Raw genomic sequence first — 21447 nt, 5'->3', positions numbered from 1 at the left:
AATGTGACAGCATCCACGTGTCTGTGTTGTCTCCAGCCTCCTGTAGCTGCACGGGGCAGGTGCAGGGAGGGCAGAGGTAGAATTCCCCTGCTGTGTGGTTTTTCCAAGCAAGGGTGACAAGGCAAGGGAGACCAAGGGAGGGATTGAAATGCTGTCTCATGGAATGGAAGATGAGTGAGGAGGGAGGAGAGGATATTGAGGGGTGAGGGACAGTGACTGGATGGTAGGATAATAACCTGGATCCCAGTAAGCACAAAGGATTGTGGGAGGTGATATAGCACTGGGTGGTCTCGGGCCTGGGAAATGAGCACAATTGTGGTGAATTCTTTGCTGATATTACATTACAACACGTGATCAAATAATCACATCAGTGTTTCCAGAGCTTAGGCCGCCCTGCGGGGTGAGTAGGGAGATGGAGGGCAGAGCGTGGGAAGCATGGCGTGGAGACTGTGGGAGGGCTGGGTTATTGGCAATGACAAGTCTAGGGGATGACAAGGGAGGGGGCCCAGAAAGAGCAGAGCAGAAAGTCATGGAGGAGAGGAGCTCAAGGAAGTGAGGAGCCAGGGACTGAGCATCCTCTGCTGTGTGTGTTCTGTCTCTGCTATAAAGTGACCACAAACCAAGTGGCTTTAAATAACAGTCTTTTATTATCTCATGGGTTGTGTAGCTTACACATCTGACATGTCCTCACAGGATTAGGAACAAGGGGTCAGCAGGTCTCTGCCCCTCACCGGGGCTCTGGAAGAATCCACTGCCAAGCTTGTTCACTGTGTTGTCTGAACTCAGATTCTTGCAGATGTGGGACTGAGTCCCTGTTTCCTTGCTGGGTGTCAGCTGGAGCCACCCTGAGCTCCCAGAGGATGTCTTCAGTCCTGGAACGTGGCCCCCACAGCACACACAAGCCTTCCCCCACGTGGGACCTCTCTGTCTCCCCTCACCCTCATCTCTCCTGCAGCGTCTCTGACTCCAGCCAGAGAAACCTCTCTGCTTTTAGGTTTTTGTGACGTGATTGGGCCCAGCCAGGTGATCCAGGATGGTCTCCCTGTCCTAAGGTCCTTAACCTTCATTACATCACCAAGTCCCTTTGCCATGTTAGGAAGCCTCTTCACAGGCTCTAAGGATTCAGGTGAACATTTCTTGGGACACTATTTATCCTTCCACATCTGATTATGTTGAAATCACTGAGATCCAGGAGGTTGAACTCTGGGGAGGGTGACAGTGAGTCAGGAGCTAAAGAAATGAGGCAATGGCCTGGGGGTCCCCAGGGATTATCTACAATGAGGGGAGTGGGGATTCAATCTGATGATGGATTAAGGGATGTTATGGAGAAAGGGTGGGTAAGTCAAAGCAGTTGAGGAGAAGGACCCACCCACCTCCAGGACCAGGGCACAAGGTCTATGGGAGCGGAGACACCCCCATGACAGGACTTCAGAGGGAGCCATGTCCTCAGGGAGACCAGGTCCCTGTCAGAGGTGCAGGTGCAGGAACACCCTGGGAGGACTGTGTGGATTTGGCTGATCCTGGGCTGAGACCTCCGGGGGACACAGTGGGAAGGTTTCAGGAGCTGGGGAGGGGGTGTGAGGGGACACAGAGTAGGGGTGCACGGAGCCTGTGGAGATGAGCGTGCAGGATGTTTGGGGGACCAGGGGTGACTGAGACAGACAGGGGAAAGGAGAGAGTGAGGTTCATCCTGGTGGATTCAGGGCAGATGGTGGTGAGGGTGGGAGAGGGAGGTGGGCGGGGCAGGGGTCTGGGGCTCTCACTTGGGCTCTGCTGATGGGGATGAGGAGGTTTGGGGTGTTTGGGTCTTGTTTCCACTGTGTTGACCCCTGAAGTGCTTGAGGAGAGAAGGGGTCTTAGAGGATGTGCCTGAGTTCACTCATCCCAGAAGTAGGGGACTGTGCCCAGACTAGGTCTAAGTGTGTCACCTGCACCATGTGACACAGGCTGGGCTGCAGTCACCGGAAGCCCCACTGATCCAGTACATTCAAGAGTCACCCTGACGGGGCTGCAGCTGGTGCAGGCTCTCAGCTGGGGGCTCATTGAGGCTGTTCACATGGAGGTCTCGGGCACCTTCCCCTGGTTCTCTGCTGGGCTTGGTGCTCCCAGCGGGCACCTGGTTCCAAGAGAGTGTATTCCAGGTGCCCAAGTCAGGAACCAGGTCCAGCATCTTCTCTGATAATGGATAAAGAAGTGGTACACATACAATGGAATGTTACCAAGCCACATAACAGAGCAAAGTCTTAACATTTGCAGAAATGTGGAGGGATCTCTTAGGTTACTATTCATCTTTCTTTTTCTACTTTTAATATTCTTGGTAAAATTGGAAAGCTGCATGCAAAAGAATGAAACTTAACTACAGTTTGTTCCCCTGCACAAAAATTAATTCAAAATGGGTCAAATACCTAAATATAAGATCTGAAACAATAAACTACATAGAAGAAAACATAGGTATTAAACACCTGGATGTTGGCCATAGAGAACAATTTCTGAATTTGACCCAAACGGCAAGGGATGACAGCAAAAATAAATGAATGGGACTATAGCAAAGTAAAAAACTGCTGCAAAGCCAAAGAAACCAACAGAGAACAAAACGGCCGTCAACCAGAAGGGAGATGATATTTACAAACAACAGCTCAATAAGGGCTTAATATCCAAAATATACACAGAACTCAGAAAGCTCAACACACAAGCCAGCAGCCCAGTGAAAAACTGGAGAAAGGAACTGACCAGACACTTCTCCCAAGAAGACACAGAAACGAGAACAGATACATGGAAAGAGGCTCATCTGCACCAGCTCTGAGAGAAATGCACGTCAGAACTGCAAGGAGACGCCACCTCACACCTGTGAGACTGGCTGTTGTCAACAAGACAGGTAATAACAGGTGTGGGAGAGGCTGTGGGGAAGAAGGAGCTCTCACTCCCTGAGGGTGGGAATGTAGACTGGTACAGCCAGTATGGAAGAAAGGATGGTGCTTCCTCAAAAGATGAAGAATTAAACTACCATATGACCCAGCAGTCCCTCTACTGGGTATCTACCCAAAACACTTGAAAACATTGGTACGTGAGGACACACAGACTGCCATGTTCATCGCAGCATTATTCACAGTGGCCAAGACATGGAAACAACCAAAGTGTCCCTTGAGAGAGGACTGGATAAAGAAGATGTGGTCCATATATACACTGGAACCCCACTCAGCCATGAGAAATGATGACACGTTGCCATTTAGGACAACATGGCTGGACCCTGAGCATATTACACTGAGTGAAATAAGTAAGTCAGAAAAAAAAAAAGTATACGATTTTACACAGAGGTGGGATAATAAGTGGAGCCTCACAGACATAGATAAAAGTGAAGTGGTTACGGGAGGGGACAAGGGGGTAGAGGCGGAAGGAGGGAAGGGAATAAAGAGGGACAAATATACGGTGACGGAATATGATTTGAGTCTGGGTGATGGGTATGCAACATAATCATCAGTTTAAATGCTATAACAATGTTTACCTGAAACCTGTGTTTCCTTTTTGATTAATGACACTCTGTTAAATTTAATTTTCTAAATAAAAACATTTTTAAAAATTGGATTATTTCCAAATTGTGACTGATTCTCTTCTTTCTTCTTCTAGTCTAGATGCCACTGTTGGCCTCTAGGAGGCGACAGATCCTAGTTAATATTCTCCAGTTTAAAAAAACAACACGAAACAAAAGAGTTTAAACTCAGGTTCTGGGCAACAGGAGGAGGAGAGGGGAGATTCTGGCCTTTCCCCCAAATCCTAGACCACTTCTCACGAGAGTTAAAAGCACCCACACTTGTAATTCTCCACAGTTGTCAGTGAGAAAAGAGAGGAAGGAAGGGGTAGATCGTTACCTGCCGTGTTTCCAGATGACCCCCCACCCTCGGGGCAGCTGCAGTCCGGGCTCAAGGTGGACGTCCGTGTGCACACACAGCTCCACGCCTGTGCTCTGATGACCCGCGTGGGGAGGAATTCTAGGCCGAGGGGAAATCAGGGAGACCTCCTTCTTCTGATCAAACCCTAAATTAATCAATTGATTGGTTCTGGTTTATAAGCAGAGGTGAAATGTTCAAGACTTTAATATAACAGTCCAAATAGTTTCAAAGTAAATTCCTTTTCATTATGACTTAAAACAGGATTAGTGAACTATCACTGGTTTCTCAGTCCTCTGCTGATAAGGTTTTTTCTTTATTTCTTTCTTCTCAAATCCCAAACACTGAACCTCTCTCGCCTTAGGCCACGCCCTCAATGAGAGACCAGTTCACAAAGTCCTTGGATGTGAAATTCCTTGGGTACAAAGTGGACTGCCTCTGTCTTTTTACCAGGAGGATTGACAGTAGCTGCAGCGAATGGTGACTTCTCTTTCTCATTTGGGGCACAGAGATTGGCTGCTTCTATTCTCAACTAGAAATACCACAGAATAGAAAACAGTGCGGTTTCTCTTGGCAGTGAGCAAACCCCCAATATTCACACAATAGAATACTTTCCTTTCATGTGTGTGTGACAGAGACAGAGACAGACAGAGAGACAAACAGATAGGAACAGACAAAGAGGAAGGAGAGAGATGAGAAGCATCTTCATATCCAGAGACAGACGAGAATAGTGCAGGGGAGATATAACGGGATAATTTCAGAAAGCCCTGGGTGACCCAGAAGCATCTTGGCGTCATAATAACAGCCATGAGGGCCAGTCCATGGGAGGACAGTGTCCTGACCTCCAAACCTAAATCAGCGAGTGCGTGAGAAGCAGGTAGAACAGCGCCCGTGCCCCGTGCATCATGAGCAGCTCGGCGGGGACCTCATCGTGGTGTCTGCTGCTGTTTTCATCACGTTCAGTGACTCAGTTTTCCTTTCTGTCAGTAACACAGAATCCTGACCCCTCTGCAGTCTGACCTCCGGGCCCTCCCCTCCAGGCAGCAGGACAGACCCGTCTCCCCCAGACCCCTGTGTGCAGGACTGTGTCTATAGTGCAGGTGTGAAGCCCTCAGTGACTCAGTGTTGTCCCTGACACCACAGCCCTCTCCCCGTGTGCAGAGACGTCTAAGGTGGGCGGGACCAGGAGAGGGAGAGACACAGTGTCACCTGTCCTGTACCCACTGCTGTCCCTGTCCCCACCCTTCCAGGCTCTGCTTTATCCCCACTTTTTTTTTCAGGAGCATCCACATCTGCCTGTGGAGATCCCGGGGTGTTAGCTGTTCACTCATGTCTGAGTCCCAGTTGTGGGTTAACGTCCTGTCTCTCCCACCAGCCACCTGGCCCAGAGCAAAGTGTGGGAACACAGATGAGTATCGGGTTCACTTGGGGAAGTCTGAGCTGAAGTACTTCACTGTTCTATTACACGTGACCTTTGTGGTGAACGGAAACCCACGAGTCAGAGATGCTGTTAGGATTGGGGACAGGAACCTGGACGTCATAATACTGCATTCTGCATAAGGGTCCCCTCAAAGAGGAGGCCCTCTCTGTCTCCCGATTCTCACTCCCGCTCCTACCCTGTCCCACTGCGTGGATGTGGGAGCTCTGGACAGGGGGGTGCTTGTCCTCACTGCCCCCCTCTTCTCCCCTGGCTGTCCCTGGTCAGGAGACGATGTCCTGCCTGTCCTGCGGAGGGACCTCCACGGGCTGCACAGCATGACCCCGGGGTCCCGGACATGCAGAGTGACCATGCTGTCCCCTTTCCCATCGCTGATGGGGAAATGTTTGTGTTCTGCATTATTTTGCCTTGTGTTTGTCTTTTATTTTGAGGTTTAATTGAATAAAACATTATATCAGTGTCAGGTGTTGCTAATGAGTAAGTTTTAGAAGTTCATATCACAAGAAAAAACCTTGTAACTATGAATGGTGACAAATGGAACTAGGTGTATTATAGTGATCATTTTACGATATGTACAAATATCAAATCATTATGTTTATTGATACGTAAAAGTCATCCTGACCCTCTGTGAGAACCCTGTCCTTCCAAAGTCATTCCAGAGCACCGGGCACCATTGTGTCCAACAGACACACACACTGATGTCCTTCTCTGCTGAGGGCATAGTGGCCCCTGGGTGATGCGGCACCCCCAAAGCCTCTCTGTGGAGATAGCATTTCCCTTTCATGCAGCTGTCCCCAACATCACAGACTTGCTAGATGCCCTCAGTCACCAGCCTGGGATGTGTCACTCTGGTCTCGACCTGGCTGGTGCCTTCTTCTCTGTAGCTATTACTGAAGAGAGTCGAGACCCATCTGCTGTTACTTGGGAGGAACCACAATGGACCTTCACTGTGCTGCCCGTGGGGCATCTGCACGGGCCAATCTCTGCCACAGGCTAGTGACAGCTGCTGTGTCCCCTGGTCCAGGCAGAAGTGCTGTTGTGTCGTTACATCAGTGGTGTCGTGCTCACGTCTGGCTCTCTTCCCGCCCTGGAGGGAGCAGCTCCCTCTTTGCTGACCCCCCTCTGACAGCAGGGATGGGGGTCAGTGAGCACAGTGTGGGGACCGGCTTCTCTGTCACGTTCTCGGGGGCTGTGTGGTCGGGTAAGACACAGGTGATGCCGGCCGCGGTCACAGAATAAGCACCGGCCTCTCTGTGGCCACAGCAGGCGGAGCAGTAGCAGGAGTGTTTAGGTTTGTTAGGTTATGGGAGGGTCTTCACTCCCCGTTTGGCTCACATGGTGTGGCCCCTCTATGCCCCCCTGCGGAAAGGGCCCCTGGGCTGGGAGGAGCACCAGGAGGCAGCTTTTCAGGCCGCTAAGCAGCCTCAGCCAGTGTCCGGGTTCTGGGCAGGGGACCAGAGCCCGCTGAGTGCAGCCGGTGTTCACGTGACACCCGTGGGGTGTGTCTGAGGGTTATGACAACGTCAGGGCAGGGAGAGGACACCACTCGGGTTCTGGTCACAGCTGTGGGGCGAGGCTGAGGGCCGATACAGTCCTGTTGAACCACAAGTGAGCGCAGGGGACCAGGCCTGTCAGCAGCAGAAGCCGTAGCAGGACGGCCCCAGGCCACGCCATCACCTCCAGCCCCATGGCTGGCGTGGTGCACTGGGTCACTCCCAGGCCCAGGAGTGTGGGGGCACAGACATCCTCCTGACCACGTGGGGGGCACATCTCCACAGAGAGGCCACCTCTCCACTAGCCCGTTAAGCAAAGGTGTGTAGGCTGTCCCTGGGCCAGTGACATATCAATGCGCTGGACAACCAGAGCCCACGCCTGGAACACCGCTGCCGTCCCCCGTCCACAAGAGAAACTACCCGTTCATGATGAAGCTGGTGCATTACCGGCTCCCACAGGGGATCCGCCCTGGAGGCCCAGCGATGCCGATTAACCCGAGCAGCCATTGGTGCCGGGAGCGGCCACGTGACCCCATCCATCACGGCCTCCCCCACCCCGGACAAGCAGCCCCTCCACACGGGCACCCTCCGCTGCCTCCACGTGCACACCGGGACCTCCACCCACTCCGCCCACGGCAAGGGGTCCTGAGCACAGCTCTCCCCACCTCTCCGTGTTCCGGGTCAGTTTTCCTCACGTTCCTGACCGGCCCGCCCACCCGGTAGCCCCTGTCCATGAGTCACTGTGCCCTACTCAGGGGCGCCTTTCACACTCCCCTCCCGGGTCTGTTCAGGACTGACCCCGTCCTGGCTGACAGCCCTTCCCGAGCTGTGCAGCGTCAGCTCCCAGGCCCCCTGCTCCTGCTCTGCCTTCTCCTCCTGGGTCTGAATCGCGGGAACTTACTCTGGAGTTTTAAATCCTAGCATTTCTAAAAGCTTTCAGTAGGATAACTCTATGTGGGTTAAAGAGAATTCGTTCAAAACTCCAGAAAAGTATACTCTCATGAAGGACATGAAGGACGACACCCACAGAGACAGGTGGACAGATCATATGTGCACAGTGGATTTTCACAGAGTGAGCGTTGGGACAAATAACACCCACGGAACATTCCCAGCACCCCGGGCAGCCCCCTTCATTATTATTCAGTCATACACTCCCCCCACCCACCCCGAGTACCCACCATCTTGAGGTCTCACAGCACAGGGAGTCCCGTCAGGTGTGATAGAATGGAACAGTACAGTGGACGCCCGTGGGCACCTGGCTCTCACGCAGCGTTGTGTCCTGGGTCTCATCCCTGTGGCTGTGAGGGTGTAGTGTGTTCACTCTCATGGCCACGGAGGATTCTATTATGTGAACAGACCACACTTCCTGTCCTGTGCAGCCTCTGAGCATTTGTTTAACGCAGATTCACAAATCGTGCTGCTATGAATAATTTCTTCACACTATGTGTCACACATATGTGAGCACGTCTACTGGGTATACAACTAGGAGTGGACATGCTGGGTCACAGGGTGAGCCGATGTCTGGGTGTAGTAACTTCTGCCAAAGCATTTCTCAAAGCACTTGAATCAACTGACTCTCACAAGCAGTACATGAGAGACTAAATTACTCCTACTCCTTGTCAACAATGGATTTTGTCTAAGGTTTTCATTGTAGCCATTCTGGGAGGGGTGCAGCGATAACACAAATGACTTATTTTGAATTTCCCCTCTGACCAAAAATTGTGAGGAAATTTTATAATTTTTTTTGGCCATGTGAATATCCTCAGTTAGATGCTGGACTGGACTAATAGTGACTGAATGGGACTCTAGTAATGTGCCAGCCTGTAGAACAATAGTTTCATCTCTGTGTGGGGATAAAAGGTATGATGCTTTGGGAATCTGAGTTACCCCTTCCTCACCTGTACACTCCCTGGGGCAGGAATAGTATTTAATGTTGAGTGTTGGCCTCAATCAAACCTAAGTGGTGGGTGTGCCAGCATCTATTATCTGCTATGATAGTTTTTCTATCAATGAGTCTGTGCTCAAACACCTGTGGTATAATGGAAAATATTTGGTTTATGCACTGGTTCCTGGCACAGAGCTCATAAAACCCTCAGAAACTCCTGGGATGCTCATGAGATGGCCCGTGGCTGAGGGTCCTGGGTAGCTTCAGGATGGGGCTGGTCACTGGAGAGACAGGCTTGCTCAGAGGGCGGGACTTTCAGCCTCACTGCCCGAACCGCTAGGAGTTCAATTCCCAATGGCCAATGATTTAATCAGTAATGTCCATAAAGGGAAACTTCCATTAAAAAAAAACAAAACATTAACAGTGGTGTCCAGAGGCCTTCTGACCACATCCATGTGATGGAGTGGAAGGAGTGTGGGAAATGGCCAGAGATTAGGATGCTGCCCAGGGACAGGTCCTTGGTGTGGACTTTGGAACATCAAGTCCTGTGGGGGCAGAACGCTGCCCGGCAGCACTGATAGGGTTGTTTCATGGAAGCAGCTGATCCCTGTGGCCTTTTCCTGCACACCTGAAGGGTGTTAGTTAATCCTCCTTCTCTGCACCCGAATCCATGCTCTGCTAATTTGGCCCAGGCTCTGCTAATCTTGATGAGCAAAGACATGAATAAATACGATGAGGCTGCAGAGATCTGGGCTCTCAGTCCTAGAGGCTGGGAGTCTCCTGTGCCCATCTTTCCTCTACGTTGTGTCTTGTGTGTTTCTCTCAAGTCCTGCAGTGACTTCCTTTTGGGCACCCCCATTGCCGAGCTGGTCTCAGCACTGAGCACCGACTGGGCACAGGCCTGACCACACTCGGTCCTCACAGCCTCTCCTGTCCCTGCAACAGACTCAGCACAGCAGACACACGGGTTCTGGAAAGTTCTCAGTGCTTCTATTTATTTCCTCTCAAACTTCAGGGTCTTCTCCTCTAATTAACCCAACAACCCTCCATGACAAGAACTGCAAAAATTAGTTCCCACCCAGAGTCTTATTTCAATGAGGGAGTAAGAAGCTGCAGCTCAGTGCTCCACGAAGTACAGACAGGGATGGGGAGGGCCCAGCCCCCTCTGCTGGACAGGGAAGTGTGGGGAGGGGACGTGGGGACAGGGGTGGGCCAGCCTCCCACCTCCTCACACTATGCTGATAGGAATGCAGACACATTCAGATGTCCTTTGCAGAGAGGGAAGTGAGAGGTTCCTGAAGTCACAAACAGGGTTGACGACTGTGTGTGAAGCATCTTCTGTCAGTGAGTTGCTGACAAGGCAGCTGTCTCACGCTGTAGAAGAAAATAATCATGAACAAACTCAGGTCAGTCATGGTAGCTGGTGACATTCTCAATACTCATGTCCTGCTCAAGATGTTCCAGAGAAGAGAACACCCATCATCCAGACCTGTCCCCTCAGCCCCAACCCCTCCCCACATCTAGGTCTCCACTGTAGAAGCCGTGAGAGACACACCAGAGCCCTGGACACTGTCACTGCCTGGGTAGAACACAACAGGACGTGGTCAGAGCCCAGGATGTGTGTAGTCCCCCAGGACAGGAGACTAAAAGAGGAACTAAGGGGAGTAGGGTCTCCCACGACTCCCGTTTGCACTGTCACAGGCTCACAGGGGTCACACCTCCATACTGACTGGCAGCCTGAGCGTAGCTCCCTCCCCTTCCCACCAGTGGGAAGAAAACATCCCGTGAGAGACCAGGGAGGAGGCAGGGCCATGAGGTCCTAAAGGAACACCTAGTCCTGGGCCCCAGAGAAGTTTCCAGAACTGTGAGTACAGACCCAGGGCAGGATCAGGGAACCTGAGGAATGTCTGTGGCCTGGACTAACCATCCTCCAGGGGGTCTGTCCTCAGCAGGACCGTCCCCTCTGACCTGTGACTGTTGCGGACCAGGTCTCCATCACTGACTCATCAAGGTGATAAATCTGTCCCTCATGTTCACACGTGCCTCACTATAGAGTAAGTGTTAGCAAACCTCCCCAGACTGGGCAAGCACAGGTGTGGGGTCAGTACTTTCCATTAACGAAATAGACATACTTCTTCCTGGGCTTGAAACCCCCTGTGGGACAAGAAACTCAGACCCCACCCTTCCCTACCTGAGCGCCTCCTCCTCCACATCACAGCCCCCACCACAGCTCCAGTGACCACAGCTCCAAGGAGGACCAGGACAGCAACGGTGTCCACAGTGGGGATGGTGGCCTGAGGAGGCTCTGGGAAGGGGAAGAAGGGGAAGAGAAGGTGATGGCTCTGACCACCTGTCTGCAGCCCCAACCCTGCTGAAGTCCTCCAGAGGCCCCTGCTCCCTGAGAAGAGGCTCTGTGCCCACGTTTCCTCCTCACCCCATCTCAGGGTCAGGGGCTCGGGCAGCCCCTCGTGCTGCACATGGCACGTGTAGCTCTGCTCCTCTCCAGGGGGCACCCCCACGGCTGCCCACTTCTGGAAGCTCCCGTCCCCCGCAGGCCTGGTGTCCACAAGCTCCATGTCCTGGGTCAGGTCCTGCCCGTCACGCTGCCAGGTCAGGGTGATCTCCGCAGGATAGAAGCCCAGGGTCCAGCACCTCAGGGTGACCTCACGGTCAGAGATGGGGTGGTGGGTCACGTGTGCCTTTGGGGGGTCTGAGGAGAAGGGTGAGAAATGCAGAAACTTTTCATCCCTTATGGGCCACCCCAGTAGGACTCACATGACCATCCTGAGAGTGGACAGGACAGCTGGGTGGGGGAGGGAGCACAAAACCCAGACACCAGCCTGGCCTGAGGCACCTGGGATGATCTCTTAGTGTTCAGAAAGCTCTAGAGTCAGAGGGACACAGCCCAGGGTGGGGGGCAGGTCTCTGAGAGGAGAAAACAGAATTCTGATCCTGACATGATTGTAAGCCAAATGACTCAGAAAAGCCGGGTCAAACCTCAGACACACTGGGTGGGGGACAGAGAACAAGGCCTGAGGGAGAAAGTCCCCATGGGTCCGAGGGCCACTGCCAGGGTCAAGGGGAACCGCTGATGGGTTATTTCAGGGGTGGTCTCCCCTCCATCCCAGAAGGCTGCACCCTAATTGTCCCTGAGAGAAGGGGGGAATCGCTTTCTGGTCCTGGATCTGAAAACCCAGGGGACTCAATGTCCTGACCCAAAGGAGGGTTTTCTGACCCCGGTCCATTTCATGTCTCCGTGTAGGAGCCGCAGCCCGAAGGGAGAGGAGGGAGCCCCGCGGATCTGGTACCTGCGCGCTGCAGCATCTCCTTCCCCTTTTCCAGGTGAATGCGGAGCCACTCCACGCACTCCCCCTCCAGGTACTTCCTGTAGCGCTCTGCCACACCGGAGTCCTCCCACTTGCGCCGGATCTTTTGAAACGCCCCGCCCACTGCGGTCCAGGAGCGCAGGTCCTCGTTCAGGGCGAGGTAGTCGGTACCGTCGTAGGCGAATTGGCTGTACCCGCGGAGGAGGCGCCCGTCCCGCCCTTTTTCGCATCCGATCATCCACTGGAGGGTGTGAGACCCTGACCCCGCCCCGCGGTCAGCCGCGCCCATTCGGCCCCGCCCCCGCCCCGATCTTGGGCATTAAACTTAAACCCAAAGTCCCTTGGGTTACTCCCAGGTGGTGAGTGCGGTCCCGCGGAAACAGCTGGATCTCTGACCCGGATACTCGTGCGACCCAGGCCCGTCCGTGGGGTGGGGTCGTGACCGGGTCCTGCCTGCGTGGCTCACCGTCCTCGCTCTGGTTGTAGTTGCCGCGCAGGGCGTTCAGGTTCTCTTGGAAAGCCTGTGCGTAGCCCTTGGCGCGCAGCGTCTGGCGGTCCCAATAGTGCGGGTGCTCCTGCTCCACCCACGGCTGCTCCATCCACAGCGCCCGCGGCTCCGCCCTCGGGCTCGCGGCGTCGCTGTCGAACCGCGCGAACTCCGTGTCGTCCACGTAGCCGACGGTGATGTACCGGGGCTCCCCGCGGCCGGGCCGGGACACGAAGGTGATGAAATATCTCATCCAGTGGGGACCTGGGGACGGGGAGGGACTGAGACCCGGCGACCCTTCTTGGCGCGAGTCTCGTACCCGCGGTCTGCGGGACAGGAGAGGAGGGGTCCCGGAGACGGAAAAGGGCGAAAAGGCGCATGTGGACGGTCAGGGCTGGAGATAGTGGACACGCGCCCCCCGGGGTGCTGCGCCCCCGCAGGGTCCCTCCGCTCCTTCCCGCAGAGGCCGTTCCCTCCAGACCAGCACTCACCCGCCCAGGTCGGGGTCAGGACCAGGGAACCCGAGAACAGCAGGAGGAGGGTTGGGGGCCCCATCACCGGTATCCTCAAAGTATAAAGACTATCTGAGTCGGGCCGGTCCGCGGAGACCTTATAACCAAGGACGGCGGTGACGCTGATTGGCTTCTCTAGAAACGGGACGCCCAATGGGAGTGACGTATTCGGCAGCATCATGAGTATCCAGGATGGAAAACCCGACACGAAGTAAGAGGCAGAAGTGAAACCGGGGAGATGGGGACTTCCTAACCCTGACCTTCCCCGCCCAGACTCCGCCCTCGGGCTGAGACTCTGAGAGCCAGGCCTGGGGACCCGGGACTGCCCTGACCCCTCCTCCTGCGCAGACAGCTCTTTGTCACCCTGGCTCCCTGAGTCTTGGCCCAGGGGCTGTGTGAGGACACCGGGGAGAGACCTCCAGGCTGGGACCCGCCCCCTCTTCCTCTTTTCTTCCAAAAATTCCTAGCCCTGAAATGGACTCCCTGCCTCCCACCTCTTATCTCTCCCCCTGGACTCTTCTAGAAGAAAACTCACTCCAGAGAACCAGATGTCAGAGAGTGAGCTCACCCTGGGAATGGAGGTGGAGGGACAGGGTTTCTCTTAACCCTGGAGGAGCTGTGTCTGAAAACACAGGATGGATATCCTCAGAGATCAATCTCCCTGTTGTCTGTGAACCCCAGTGGGGAGCACAGTCTTGGGAACCCTGAATATCAGGAAGCTGATCTGTAAGGAAGTGATTTGGCCCCTTGGTACAGAAATGTGTCTAACCAGCACTGCAGTCAGACTCACAAAGCTCCTGAATTCTACTTCCCACACAGTGTGTCTGTGACTCGGGGTTGTTACATTGTGAAATGATCTTCATTCAGTAACCCTGAGTTTGTCTGTGAGTCCCCCAGTCCTCAATACAGAGAAGCCCAGGGAAGCCGTGTGTCACTGTGCATTTCAACAGGAGCATGTACATCCTAGAAGTTACAAGTGCTCAATGTGGTCATCCAAATGATGGAGAGAGAAGGAAGGTTGGCTGGAGGCGTCCCAGGCCCAGGGCAGAGTAAGGAGAGTTCAGAGAGGGTGTCAGGGAGCCTGGAGCCTAAGTCAGCCTTCAGAGGGGCAATGGTCCTGCCTTAGTTTCCCTGCTGTTCTCATCTTTGACGGGAAGGAGCCCATGAGAAGTGAGGTCCCAGAGCAAACAAAGCAGCAGATTTGAGAGCACAGCAGCGAGGTCATCGGTCAGTTATGCTCCCTCAGGCTGAGGTCTGGGTGTGCATTCTCACGCTGCCACATGACCTAGTGGAGGAAAAAAAAAATGACAAGAGAAAAAGAGGGAAGAACTGCTGGACCAGCACCTTTACTTAGATGAGAAGGGATGAGGCCTCGAGCACCAGCACAGGGATGGCTCTGGCTGGGAGTGTGGACAGCTCACCTGTGGTGACGTCTCCAAGTAGACGGTGTTGGAAATCAGTAACAATAGTCTTCTAATGTGTTCAGTATTCTCAGTGAAGCAGGAAACAAGGTCACTGGCAGTGATGAGATGGGGAAGGAGGGTGGGTGTTTGAGCAGTGGATGGGGGAGACTGAGGGAGCCGTGCAGGGACAGGATGATTGTGGGCAGCAGTGGGAACCCCTTGTGGTCTGGGTCATGATGTTAACGTGACAGCATCCATGTGGCTGTGTTGTCTCCAGCCTCCTGTAGCTGCACGGGGCAGGTGCAGGGAGGGCAGAGGTAGAATTTCCTGGCTGTGAAGATTTTCCAAACAAGGGTGACCGGGCAAGGGAGGTCAAGGGAGGGATAGAAATGCTGACTCATGGAATGGAAGATGAGTGAGGAGGGAGGAGAGGACATTGAGGGGTGAGGGACGGTGACTAGATGGTAGGATAATAACCTGGGATCCCTGTGAGCTCTAAGGATTGTGGGAGGTGGTGTAGCGCAGGGTGGACTCAGGCCTGGGAAACAGGCACATTGGTGATGAATGGTTTGCTGATATTACATTAAAACCTGTGATCAAATAATCGCACCAGTGTTTCCAGAGCTTAGGCCGCCCTGCGGGGTGAGTAGGGAGATGGAGGGCAGAGCGTGGGAAGCATGGCGTGGAGACTGTGGGAGGGCTGGGTTATTGGCAATGACAAGTCTAGGGGATGACAAGGGAGGGGGCCCAGGAAAAGCAGAGCAGAAGGTCGTGGAGGAGAGGAGCTCAGGGAAGTGAGGAGCCAGGGACTGAGCATCCTCTGCTGTGTGTGTTCTGTCCCTGCTGTAAAGTGACCACACCCGAGTGGCTTTAAACAACAGCCTTATATTATCTCACGATAGTGCAGGTTACACCTTTATAATGTGCTCAGTGGACTAGGAATAAGGGCTTAGCATGTCTCTGCCCTTCACTGGGGCTCTGGAAGAATCCACTGCCAAGCTCGTTCACTTGCTTGTCTGAACTCAAATTCTTGCAGATGTGGGACTGAGTCCCTGTTTCCTTGCTGGCTGTCAGCTGGAGCCACCCTGAGCTCCCAGAGGATGTCTTTAGTCCTGGAACGTGGCCCCCACAGCACACACAATCTTTCCCCCACGTGGGACCTCTCTGCCTCCCCTCACCCTCATCTCTCCTGCAGCATCTCTGACTCCAGCCAGAGAAACCTCTCTGCCTTTAGGTTTATGTGACGTGATTGGGCCCAGCCAGGTGATCCAGGATGGTTTGTCCTAAGGTCATTAACCTTCATTACATCACCAAGTCCCTTTCCAATGTAAGGAAAACTGTCCAGAGTCTCCAAGGATACGGGGGGACACCTTTAGGGACCACTCTTCATCCTTCCACATTTCATTATGTTGAAATCACCGAGGTCAAGGTGGTGGCACTGTGGGGCAGGTGACCGTGAGCCAGGAGCTAATAGAAATGAAGCAATGGCCTGGGGGTCCCCAGGGACTACCTACAATGAGGGGAGTGGGGGCTCTGATCTGATGATAGATTAGGGGATGTTAGGGAGGACGGAGAAGAAAAGTCAAAGCATTTGAGGAGAAAGATTCCACCCACCTCCAGGCCCAGGGCCCAAGGTCTGTGGGAGGGGAGACACCCCCATGGCAGGACTTCAGAGGGAGCCGTGTCCTCAGGGAGACCCAGGTCCCTGTCAGAGCTGCAGGTGCAGGAACACCCTGGGAGGACTGTGTGGATTTGGCTGATCCTGGGCTGAGACCTCCAGGGGACACATTGGGAAGGTTTCAGGAGCTGGGGAGGGGGTGTGAGGGGAGACAGAGTAGGGGTGCATGGAGCCTGTGGAGATGAGCGTGCAGGATATTGGGGGGGGCCAGGGGTGACTGAGACAGACAGGGAAAAGGAGAGAGTGACGTGAGTCCTACTGGGTTCAGGGCAGATGGTGGTGAGTGTGAGAGAGGGAGGTGGGAGGGGCGGGTCTGGGGCTCTCACTTGGGCTCTGTCAATGGGGATGAGGAGGTTTGGGGTGGTCAGTGTTAGTTCCAGTGTGTGGACTCTTTCTTGACCCCCTGATTGTGGGGTGGAGTGTTGGAAAAGAGGCAGCTCTTAGAGGATGTTTAAGAGTTTACTCCTAACCCTGAGGGAGGGGACTGTGCCCACAGCAGGTCTCAGTGTGACACCTGCTGTTGGAGATGTGACTTCTGGGGCACCAGGTGTGACCCTGATACAAGGACCCCTTTTGTCCTGGTGAGAAGTTAAAAGGCCCCGGGGCTGTGCTTTTAGCCTAAAGCCCCCATTTTTATGTCCACACTGCGGAAGGTTATAAAGACATTGAGATGTTGTTCCCAAATAAGAGATGATTTCATTTCAAAATCCAAGTTTAAAAAAACTGAGAAATAGGAAGTGAAAGAAATGTTTCTACTTCTCAGTTTCCCTGGTGTTACCATCAAGGGGACAGAGAGAGGGGTGGCCGGGAGGGGTGGACACTCAGAGACGGCACAAGGCCCTGAGCGCTCCTCTTCTCCACGTGAGAGGCTCTGGGGGGATGACACAGAGGACCTTGTGTGACTTTGACACTTTATACTGTTAGGGAATTACAGTTGTTTTCTTCAGTGTACTAATGATAGTATTTGAAGGATAATGTTATTTTTTAAGAGATGAATACTGGAATGTTTAGGAGTGAAGGTCATGATGATAGCAGGTTATTTTCAAAAATTTTAACAAAAATTATAGAAATACATTACATAAATAAAAAAAGCAAAATGTTAAGTAATTAAATCTAGTTGTTTCACAATATTAATGTGATTAAATTAAGTGCTTTTAAACGTCAGGTATGTTTGAAATATATCATAGTAACTTGGAGAATTTTAAATAATGATGTATAATAACATGGGAAACATTCACAACATGATGTTGAATATAAATTAGGCTTTAAGCATCTGTGTGAGGATGTCAGTGTGTGTCTGTGAGTGTGTATGTGTGAGTGTGAGCATGTCCATGTGTGTGAGCATGTCCATGTGTGTGAGTATGTCCATGTGTTTGAGTGTGTCTGTGTGTGAGCGTGTTCGTGTCTGTGTTTGTGTGTTTGTGTGTCTGTATGTGTCTGTGTTTTGAGCATGTCAATGTGTATGAGCATGTCAGTATGTGTGTGAGGGTGTCTGCATGTCTCTGTGTGAATGCATTTGTGTGTGAGTGTCTCTGTGTGTGAGTGGGTTCATGTGTGTCAGTGTGGTGCACACTCATTGTGTCGGTGTGCAGCTGTGAGTGTGGCAGTCTGAGTACACTCACTCATTCACTCACTGAACACAACAACAACTGGGCATTTCAGGGCAGTGGAAATGCAGCTGTGGACATCACATCCCTGTCCCTGTCCTCACAGAGCTGACGCTCTCAGGAAGGGACAGACAGTAACAAATAGATACAGTGTAAAGTGTGCTAGTGACCTGGGTGTGAACAAAAGCCCAGCAGCGAGGGGAGAGGGAGGCTGAGGTGACCCGGGCAGGACAGGGAGGCCCCTCAGGAGGACCTGGGGAGACGGTCAGGGAGGGAGGTGCTGTCTGGTGACAGGTCCTCAGCCCGGGGACAGAGCGCGGGCTCCGAGGTGTGAGCACCCTGGGCGCCTGTGCGGGAGGAACACTGGGGACCGGGGTCCGGGCCCCTCACACGGCCACCGCTGTGTCCCCTGGGCCCAGACTGGACAGGGTCTTGCAAATGAGAAGGGGTTACAGTGTAAATCATGCTTGAAAGGGTTATTTGGGCACAAGGAAGCACATATGGGAGTTGATGCTTCCTGCTCCCCTCCCTTTCTCTCTCTCTCCTCTCTCTACAAATTAATAAAATCTTTTTTAAAAAGTGGACTTTTCCTGGACTCCTGCTCCCTGTGACATCTCCTAACAGACTGAACTGTGGTTGGGTTGCATTTTTCAGGGATTTGGCATGGTGATGGGGCCAACTTGGACTTGGAGAACATGTTAAGGACACTACTCTTTTATGGATTCTTGCTGTATTGGCCAAAAGTTTGCTTAAAGGCTTTAAATCATTGTAAAAAAAATAGGGGACTGGATAAAGAAGATGGGGCACATATACACCATGGTATACTATTCAGCTAGAAGAAATGATGACAACGGATCACTTACAGCCTTTTGTACATTGCATTTTCACCAATGCAATAAAAGTTGGTTTTGCATCTCATTTGCATAATCAAAAAAAAAGTTTCTGTTGAGACATCAACTGACAGACTCATAGGAGCTCCCTTGTAGATCACTGTCTCTCTCTTTTGCTGCCTTTCAGATTCTCTCTTTGTCTCTAACCTTTGGCATCTTAATCATAATGTCTCTTGGTGTAGATTCATCTTGTTTGAGACTCTTTGTGCTTCCTGAACATCAGTGTCTATTTCCTCTGTCAGGTTAGGGATGTTTTGTCTTCCTTCCTTCCTTCCTTCCTTCCTTCCTTCCTTCCTTCCTTCCTTCCCTCCTTCCTTCCTTCCCTCCCTCCTTCTTCCTTTCCTTATTTTTATTTTTTTGAGAGGAGAAGAGAGATGAAAAGAATCAACATGTCCTTAAGTCACTTTAGTTGTTCATTGATTGCTTTCTCATTTGTGCCCTGACCTGGGGGGTTCAAGCTGAGCCAGTGAGTTCAAGCTCAAACCAGCGACCTCAGGCCCAAGTCAGCGACCCTGGAATCCTGTCATTAATCCCGCACTCGGGCTGGCACACCCACACACACGCTGAGCCTGCACACAAGCTGGTGACCCCCGGGTTTCAAACCAGGGGCCTCAGAACTCTGGGTTGATGCTCTATCCTCTGTGCTACAAGTAAGACTTCAGTCATTGTGGGTTTTTTTTAATTTTAATGGGGTGACATTGATAAATCAGGGTACATATGTTCAGAGAAAACATCTCCAGATTATTTTGACATTTGATTATGTTGCATACCCCTCACCCAAAGGCAAATTGTCTTCTGTCACCTTCATCTGGTTTTCTTTGTGCCCTTCCCCTCCTCCCACCCCCTTCCTCTCCTTTCTTTCCCCCTCCCCCAGTTAACCACCACACTCTAGTCCATGTCTCTTAGTCTCGTTTTTTATGTCCCATCTATGTATGGAATCATATAGTTCTTAGTTTTTTCTGATTTACTTATTTTGCTCAGTATAATGTTATCAAGGTCCATCCATGTTGTTGTAAATGATCCGATGTCATCATTTCTTATGGCTGAGTAGTATTCCATAGTATATATGTACCAAAGCTTTTTAATCCACTCGTCCACTGATGGACATTTGGACCATTTCCAGATCTTCGCTATTGTGGACAATACTGCCATAAACATAGGGGTGCATTTCTTCTTTTCATATAGTGCTATGGTGTTCTTGGGGTATATTCCTAACAGTGGTATAGCTGGGTCAAAAGGCAGTTCAATTTCTAATTTATTGAGGAATCTCCATACTGTTTTCCACAGTGGCTGCACCAGTCTGCATTCCCACCAGCAGTGCAGGAGGGTCCCCTTTTCTCCACATCCTCGCCAGCACTTATTCTGTGTTGTTTTGTTGATAAGCACCATTCTGACTGGTGTAAGGTGATACCTCCTTGTGGTTTTAATTTGCATTTCTCTAATGATTAGTGATGTTGAGCATTTTTTCATATGCCTATTGGCCATCCATATGTCCTCTTTGAAGAAGTGTCTATTCATTTCTTTTGCCCTTTTTTTTTTTTTTTTTTGCATTTTTCTGAAGCTGGAAACAGGGAGAGACAGTCAGACAGACTCCCGCATGCGACAGACCGGGATCCACCCGGCACACCCACCATGGGGCGACGCTCTGCCCACCAGGGGGCGATGCTCTGCCCATCCTGGGCGTCGCCATGTTGCGACCAGAGCCACTCTAGCGCCTGAGGCAGAGGCCACAGAGCCATCCCCAGCGCCCGGGCCATCTTTGCTCCAATGGAGCCTTGGCTGCAGGAGGGGAAGAGAGAGACAGAGAGGAAGGCGCGGCGGAGGGGTGGAGAAGCAAATGGGCGCTTCTCCTGTGTGCCCTGGCCGGGAATCGAACCCGGGTCCTCCGCACGCTAGGCCGACGCTCTACCACTGAGCCAACCAGCCAGGGCCATTTTTGCCCATTTTTTGATTGGATTGTTTATCTTCCTGGTGTTGAGTTTTACAAGTTCTTTATAAATTTTGGTTATTAACCCCTTATCAGACTTATTATCGAATATGTTCTTCCATTGTGTAGTTTGTCTTTTTATTCTGTTCTTATTGTCTTTAGCTCTGCAAAAGCTTTTTAGTTTGATATAGTCCCATTTGTTTATCCTGTCTTTTATATCACTTGCCCGTGGAGATACATCGGCAAATATATTGCTGAGAGAAATGTCAGAGAGCCTCTGTTTTCTTCTAAGATGCTTATGGTTTCACGGCTTACAAATCCATTTTGAGTTTATTTTTGTGAATGGTGTAAGTTGGTGGTCTAGTTTCATTTATTTGCAGGTAGCTGTACAGTTTTCCCAACACCACTTATTAAAGAGGCTGTCTTTACTCCATTGTATGCCCTTACCTCCTTTGTCAAATATCAGTTGTCCATAAAGCTGTGGGTTTATTTTTGGGTTCTCTATTCTGTTCCATTGATCTATGTGCCTGTTCTTATGCCAGTACCAGGCTGTTTTGAGTACAATGGCCTTGTAGTATAACTTGATATCCAGAAGTGTAATACCTCCCTCTTTATTCTTCCTTTTCAAGATTGCTGAGGCTATTTGTGTTCTTTTCTGGTTCCATATAAATTTTTGAAATATGTGTTCTATATCTTTGAAGTAAGTCATTGGTATTTTAATTGGTATTGCATTGAATTTATAAGTTGCTTTGGGTAATATAGACATTTTAATGATGTTTATTCTTCCTAACCATGAGCACGGTATATGCTTTCACTTGTTTGTATCTTCCCTGATTTCTTTTATCAGTGTTTTATAATTTTCCGAGTACAAGTCTTTAATCTCCTTGGTTAAATTTACTCCTAGGTACTTTATTTTT

At 51.5% G+C, this 21447-nt stretch overlaps 3 protein-coding genes across 3 annotated transcripts in view; all 3 read right to left on the bottom strand.

Moving 5' to 3' along the window:
- LOC136331716 (patr class I histocompatibility antigen, A-126 alpha chain-like) overlaps positions 1-21447 on the bottom strand; it is a 276160-nt gene that overhangs the window by 182966 nt on the left and 71747 nt on the right. The window lies entirely within an intron of this gene.
- LOC136333391 (patr class I histocompatibility antigen, A-126 alpha chain-like) overlaps positions 9669-21447 on the bottom strand; it is a 46826-nt gene continuing 35047 nt past the window's right edge. The window contains exon 6 of the mRNA XM_066272609.1: positions 9669-10074. Coding sequence (XP_066128706.1) covers positions 10070-10074 — 5 coding nt within the window. The 3' untranslated portion in view covers positions 9669-10069. The remainder of the gene's footprint in view (positions 10075-21447) is intronic.
- LOC136331559 (saoe class I histocompatibility antigen, A alpha chain-like) overlaps positions 9669-21447 on the bottom strand; it is a 29595-nt gene continuing 17816 nt past the window's right edge. Inside the window, exon 8 of the mRNA XM_066270375.1 lies at positions 9669-10074. Within this exon, the coding sequence (XP_066126472.1) occupies positions 10070-10074 (5 nt within the window). The 3' untranslated portion in view covers positions 9669-10069. The remainder of the gene's footprint in view (positions 10075-21447) is intronic.

Source organism: Saccopteryx bilineata, chromosome 1 (genome assembly GCF_036850765.1).
Source record: "Saccopteryx bilineata isolate mSacBil1 chromosome 1, mSacBil1_pri_phased_curated, whole genome shotgun sequence".
NCBI classification, from domain to species: domain Eukaryota; kingdom Metazoa; phylum Chordata; class Mammalia; order Chiroptera; family Emballonuridae; genus Saccopteryx; species Saccopteryx bilineata.
Note: the sequence above shows the minus strand (reverse complement) of the source record. Positions and strands in the feature narration are given on the sequence as shown.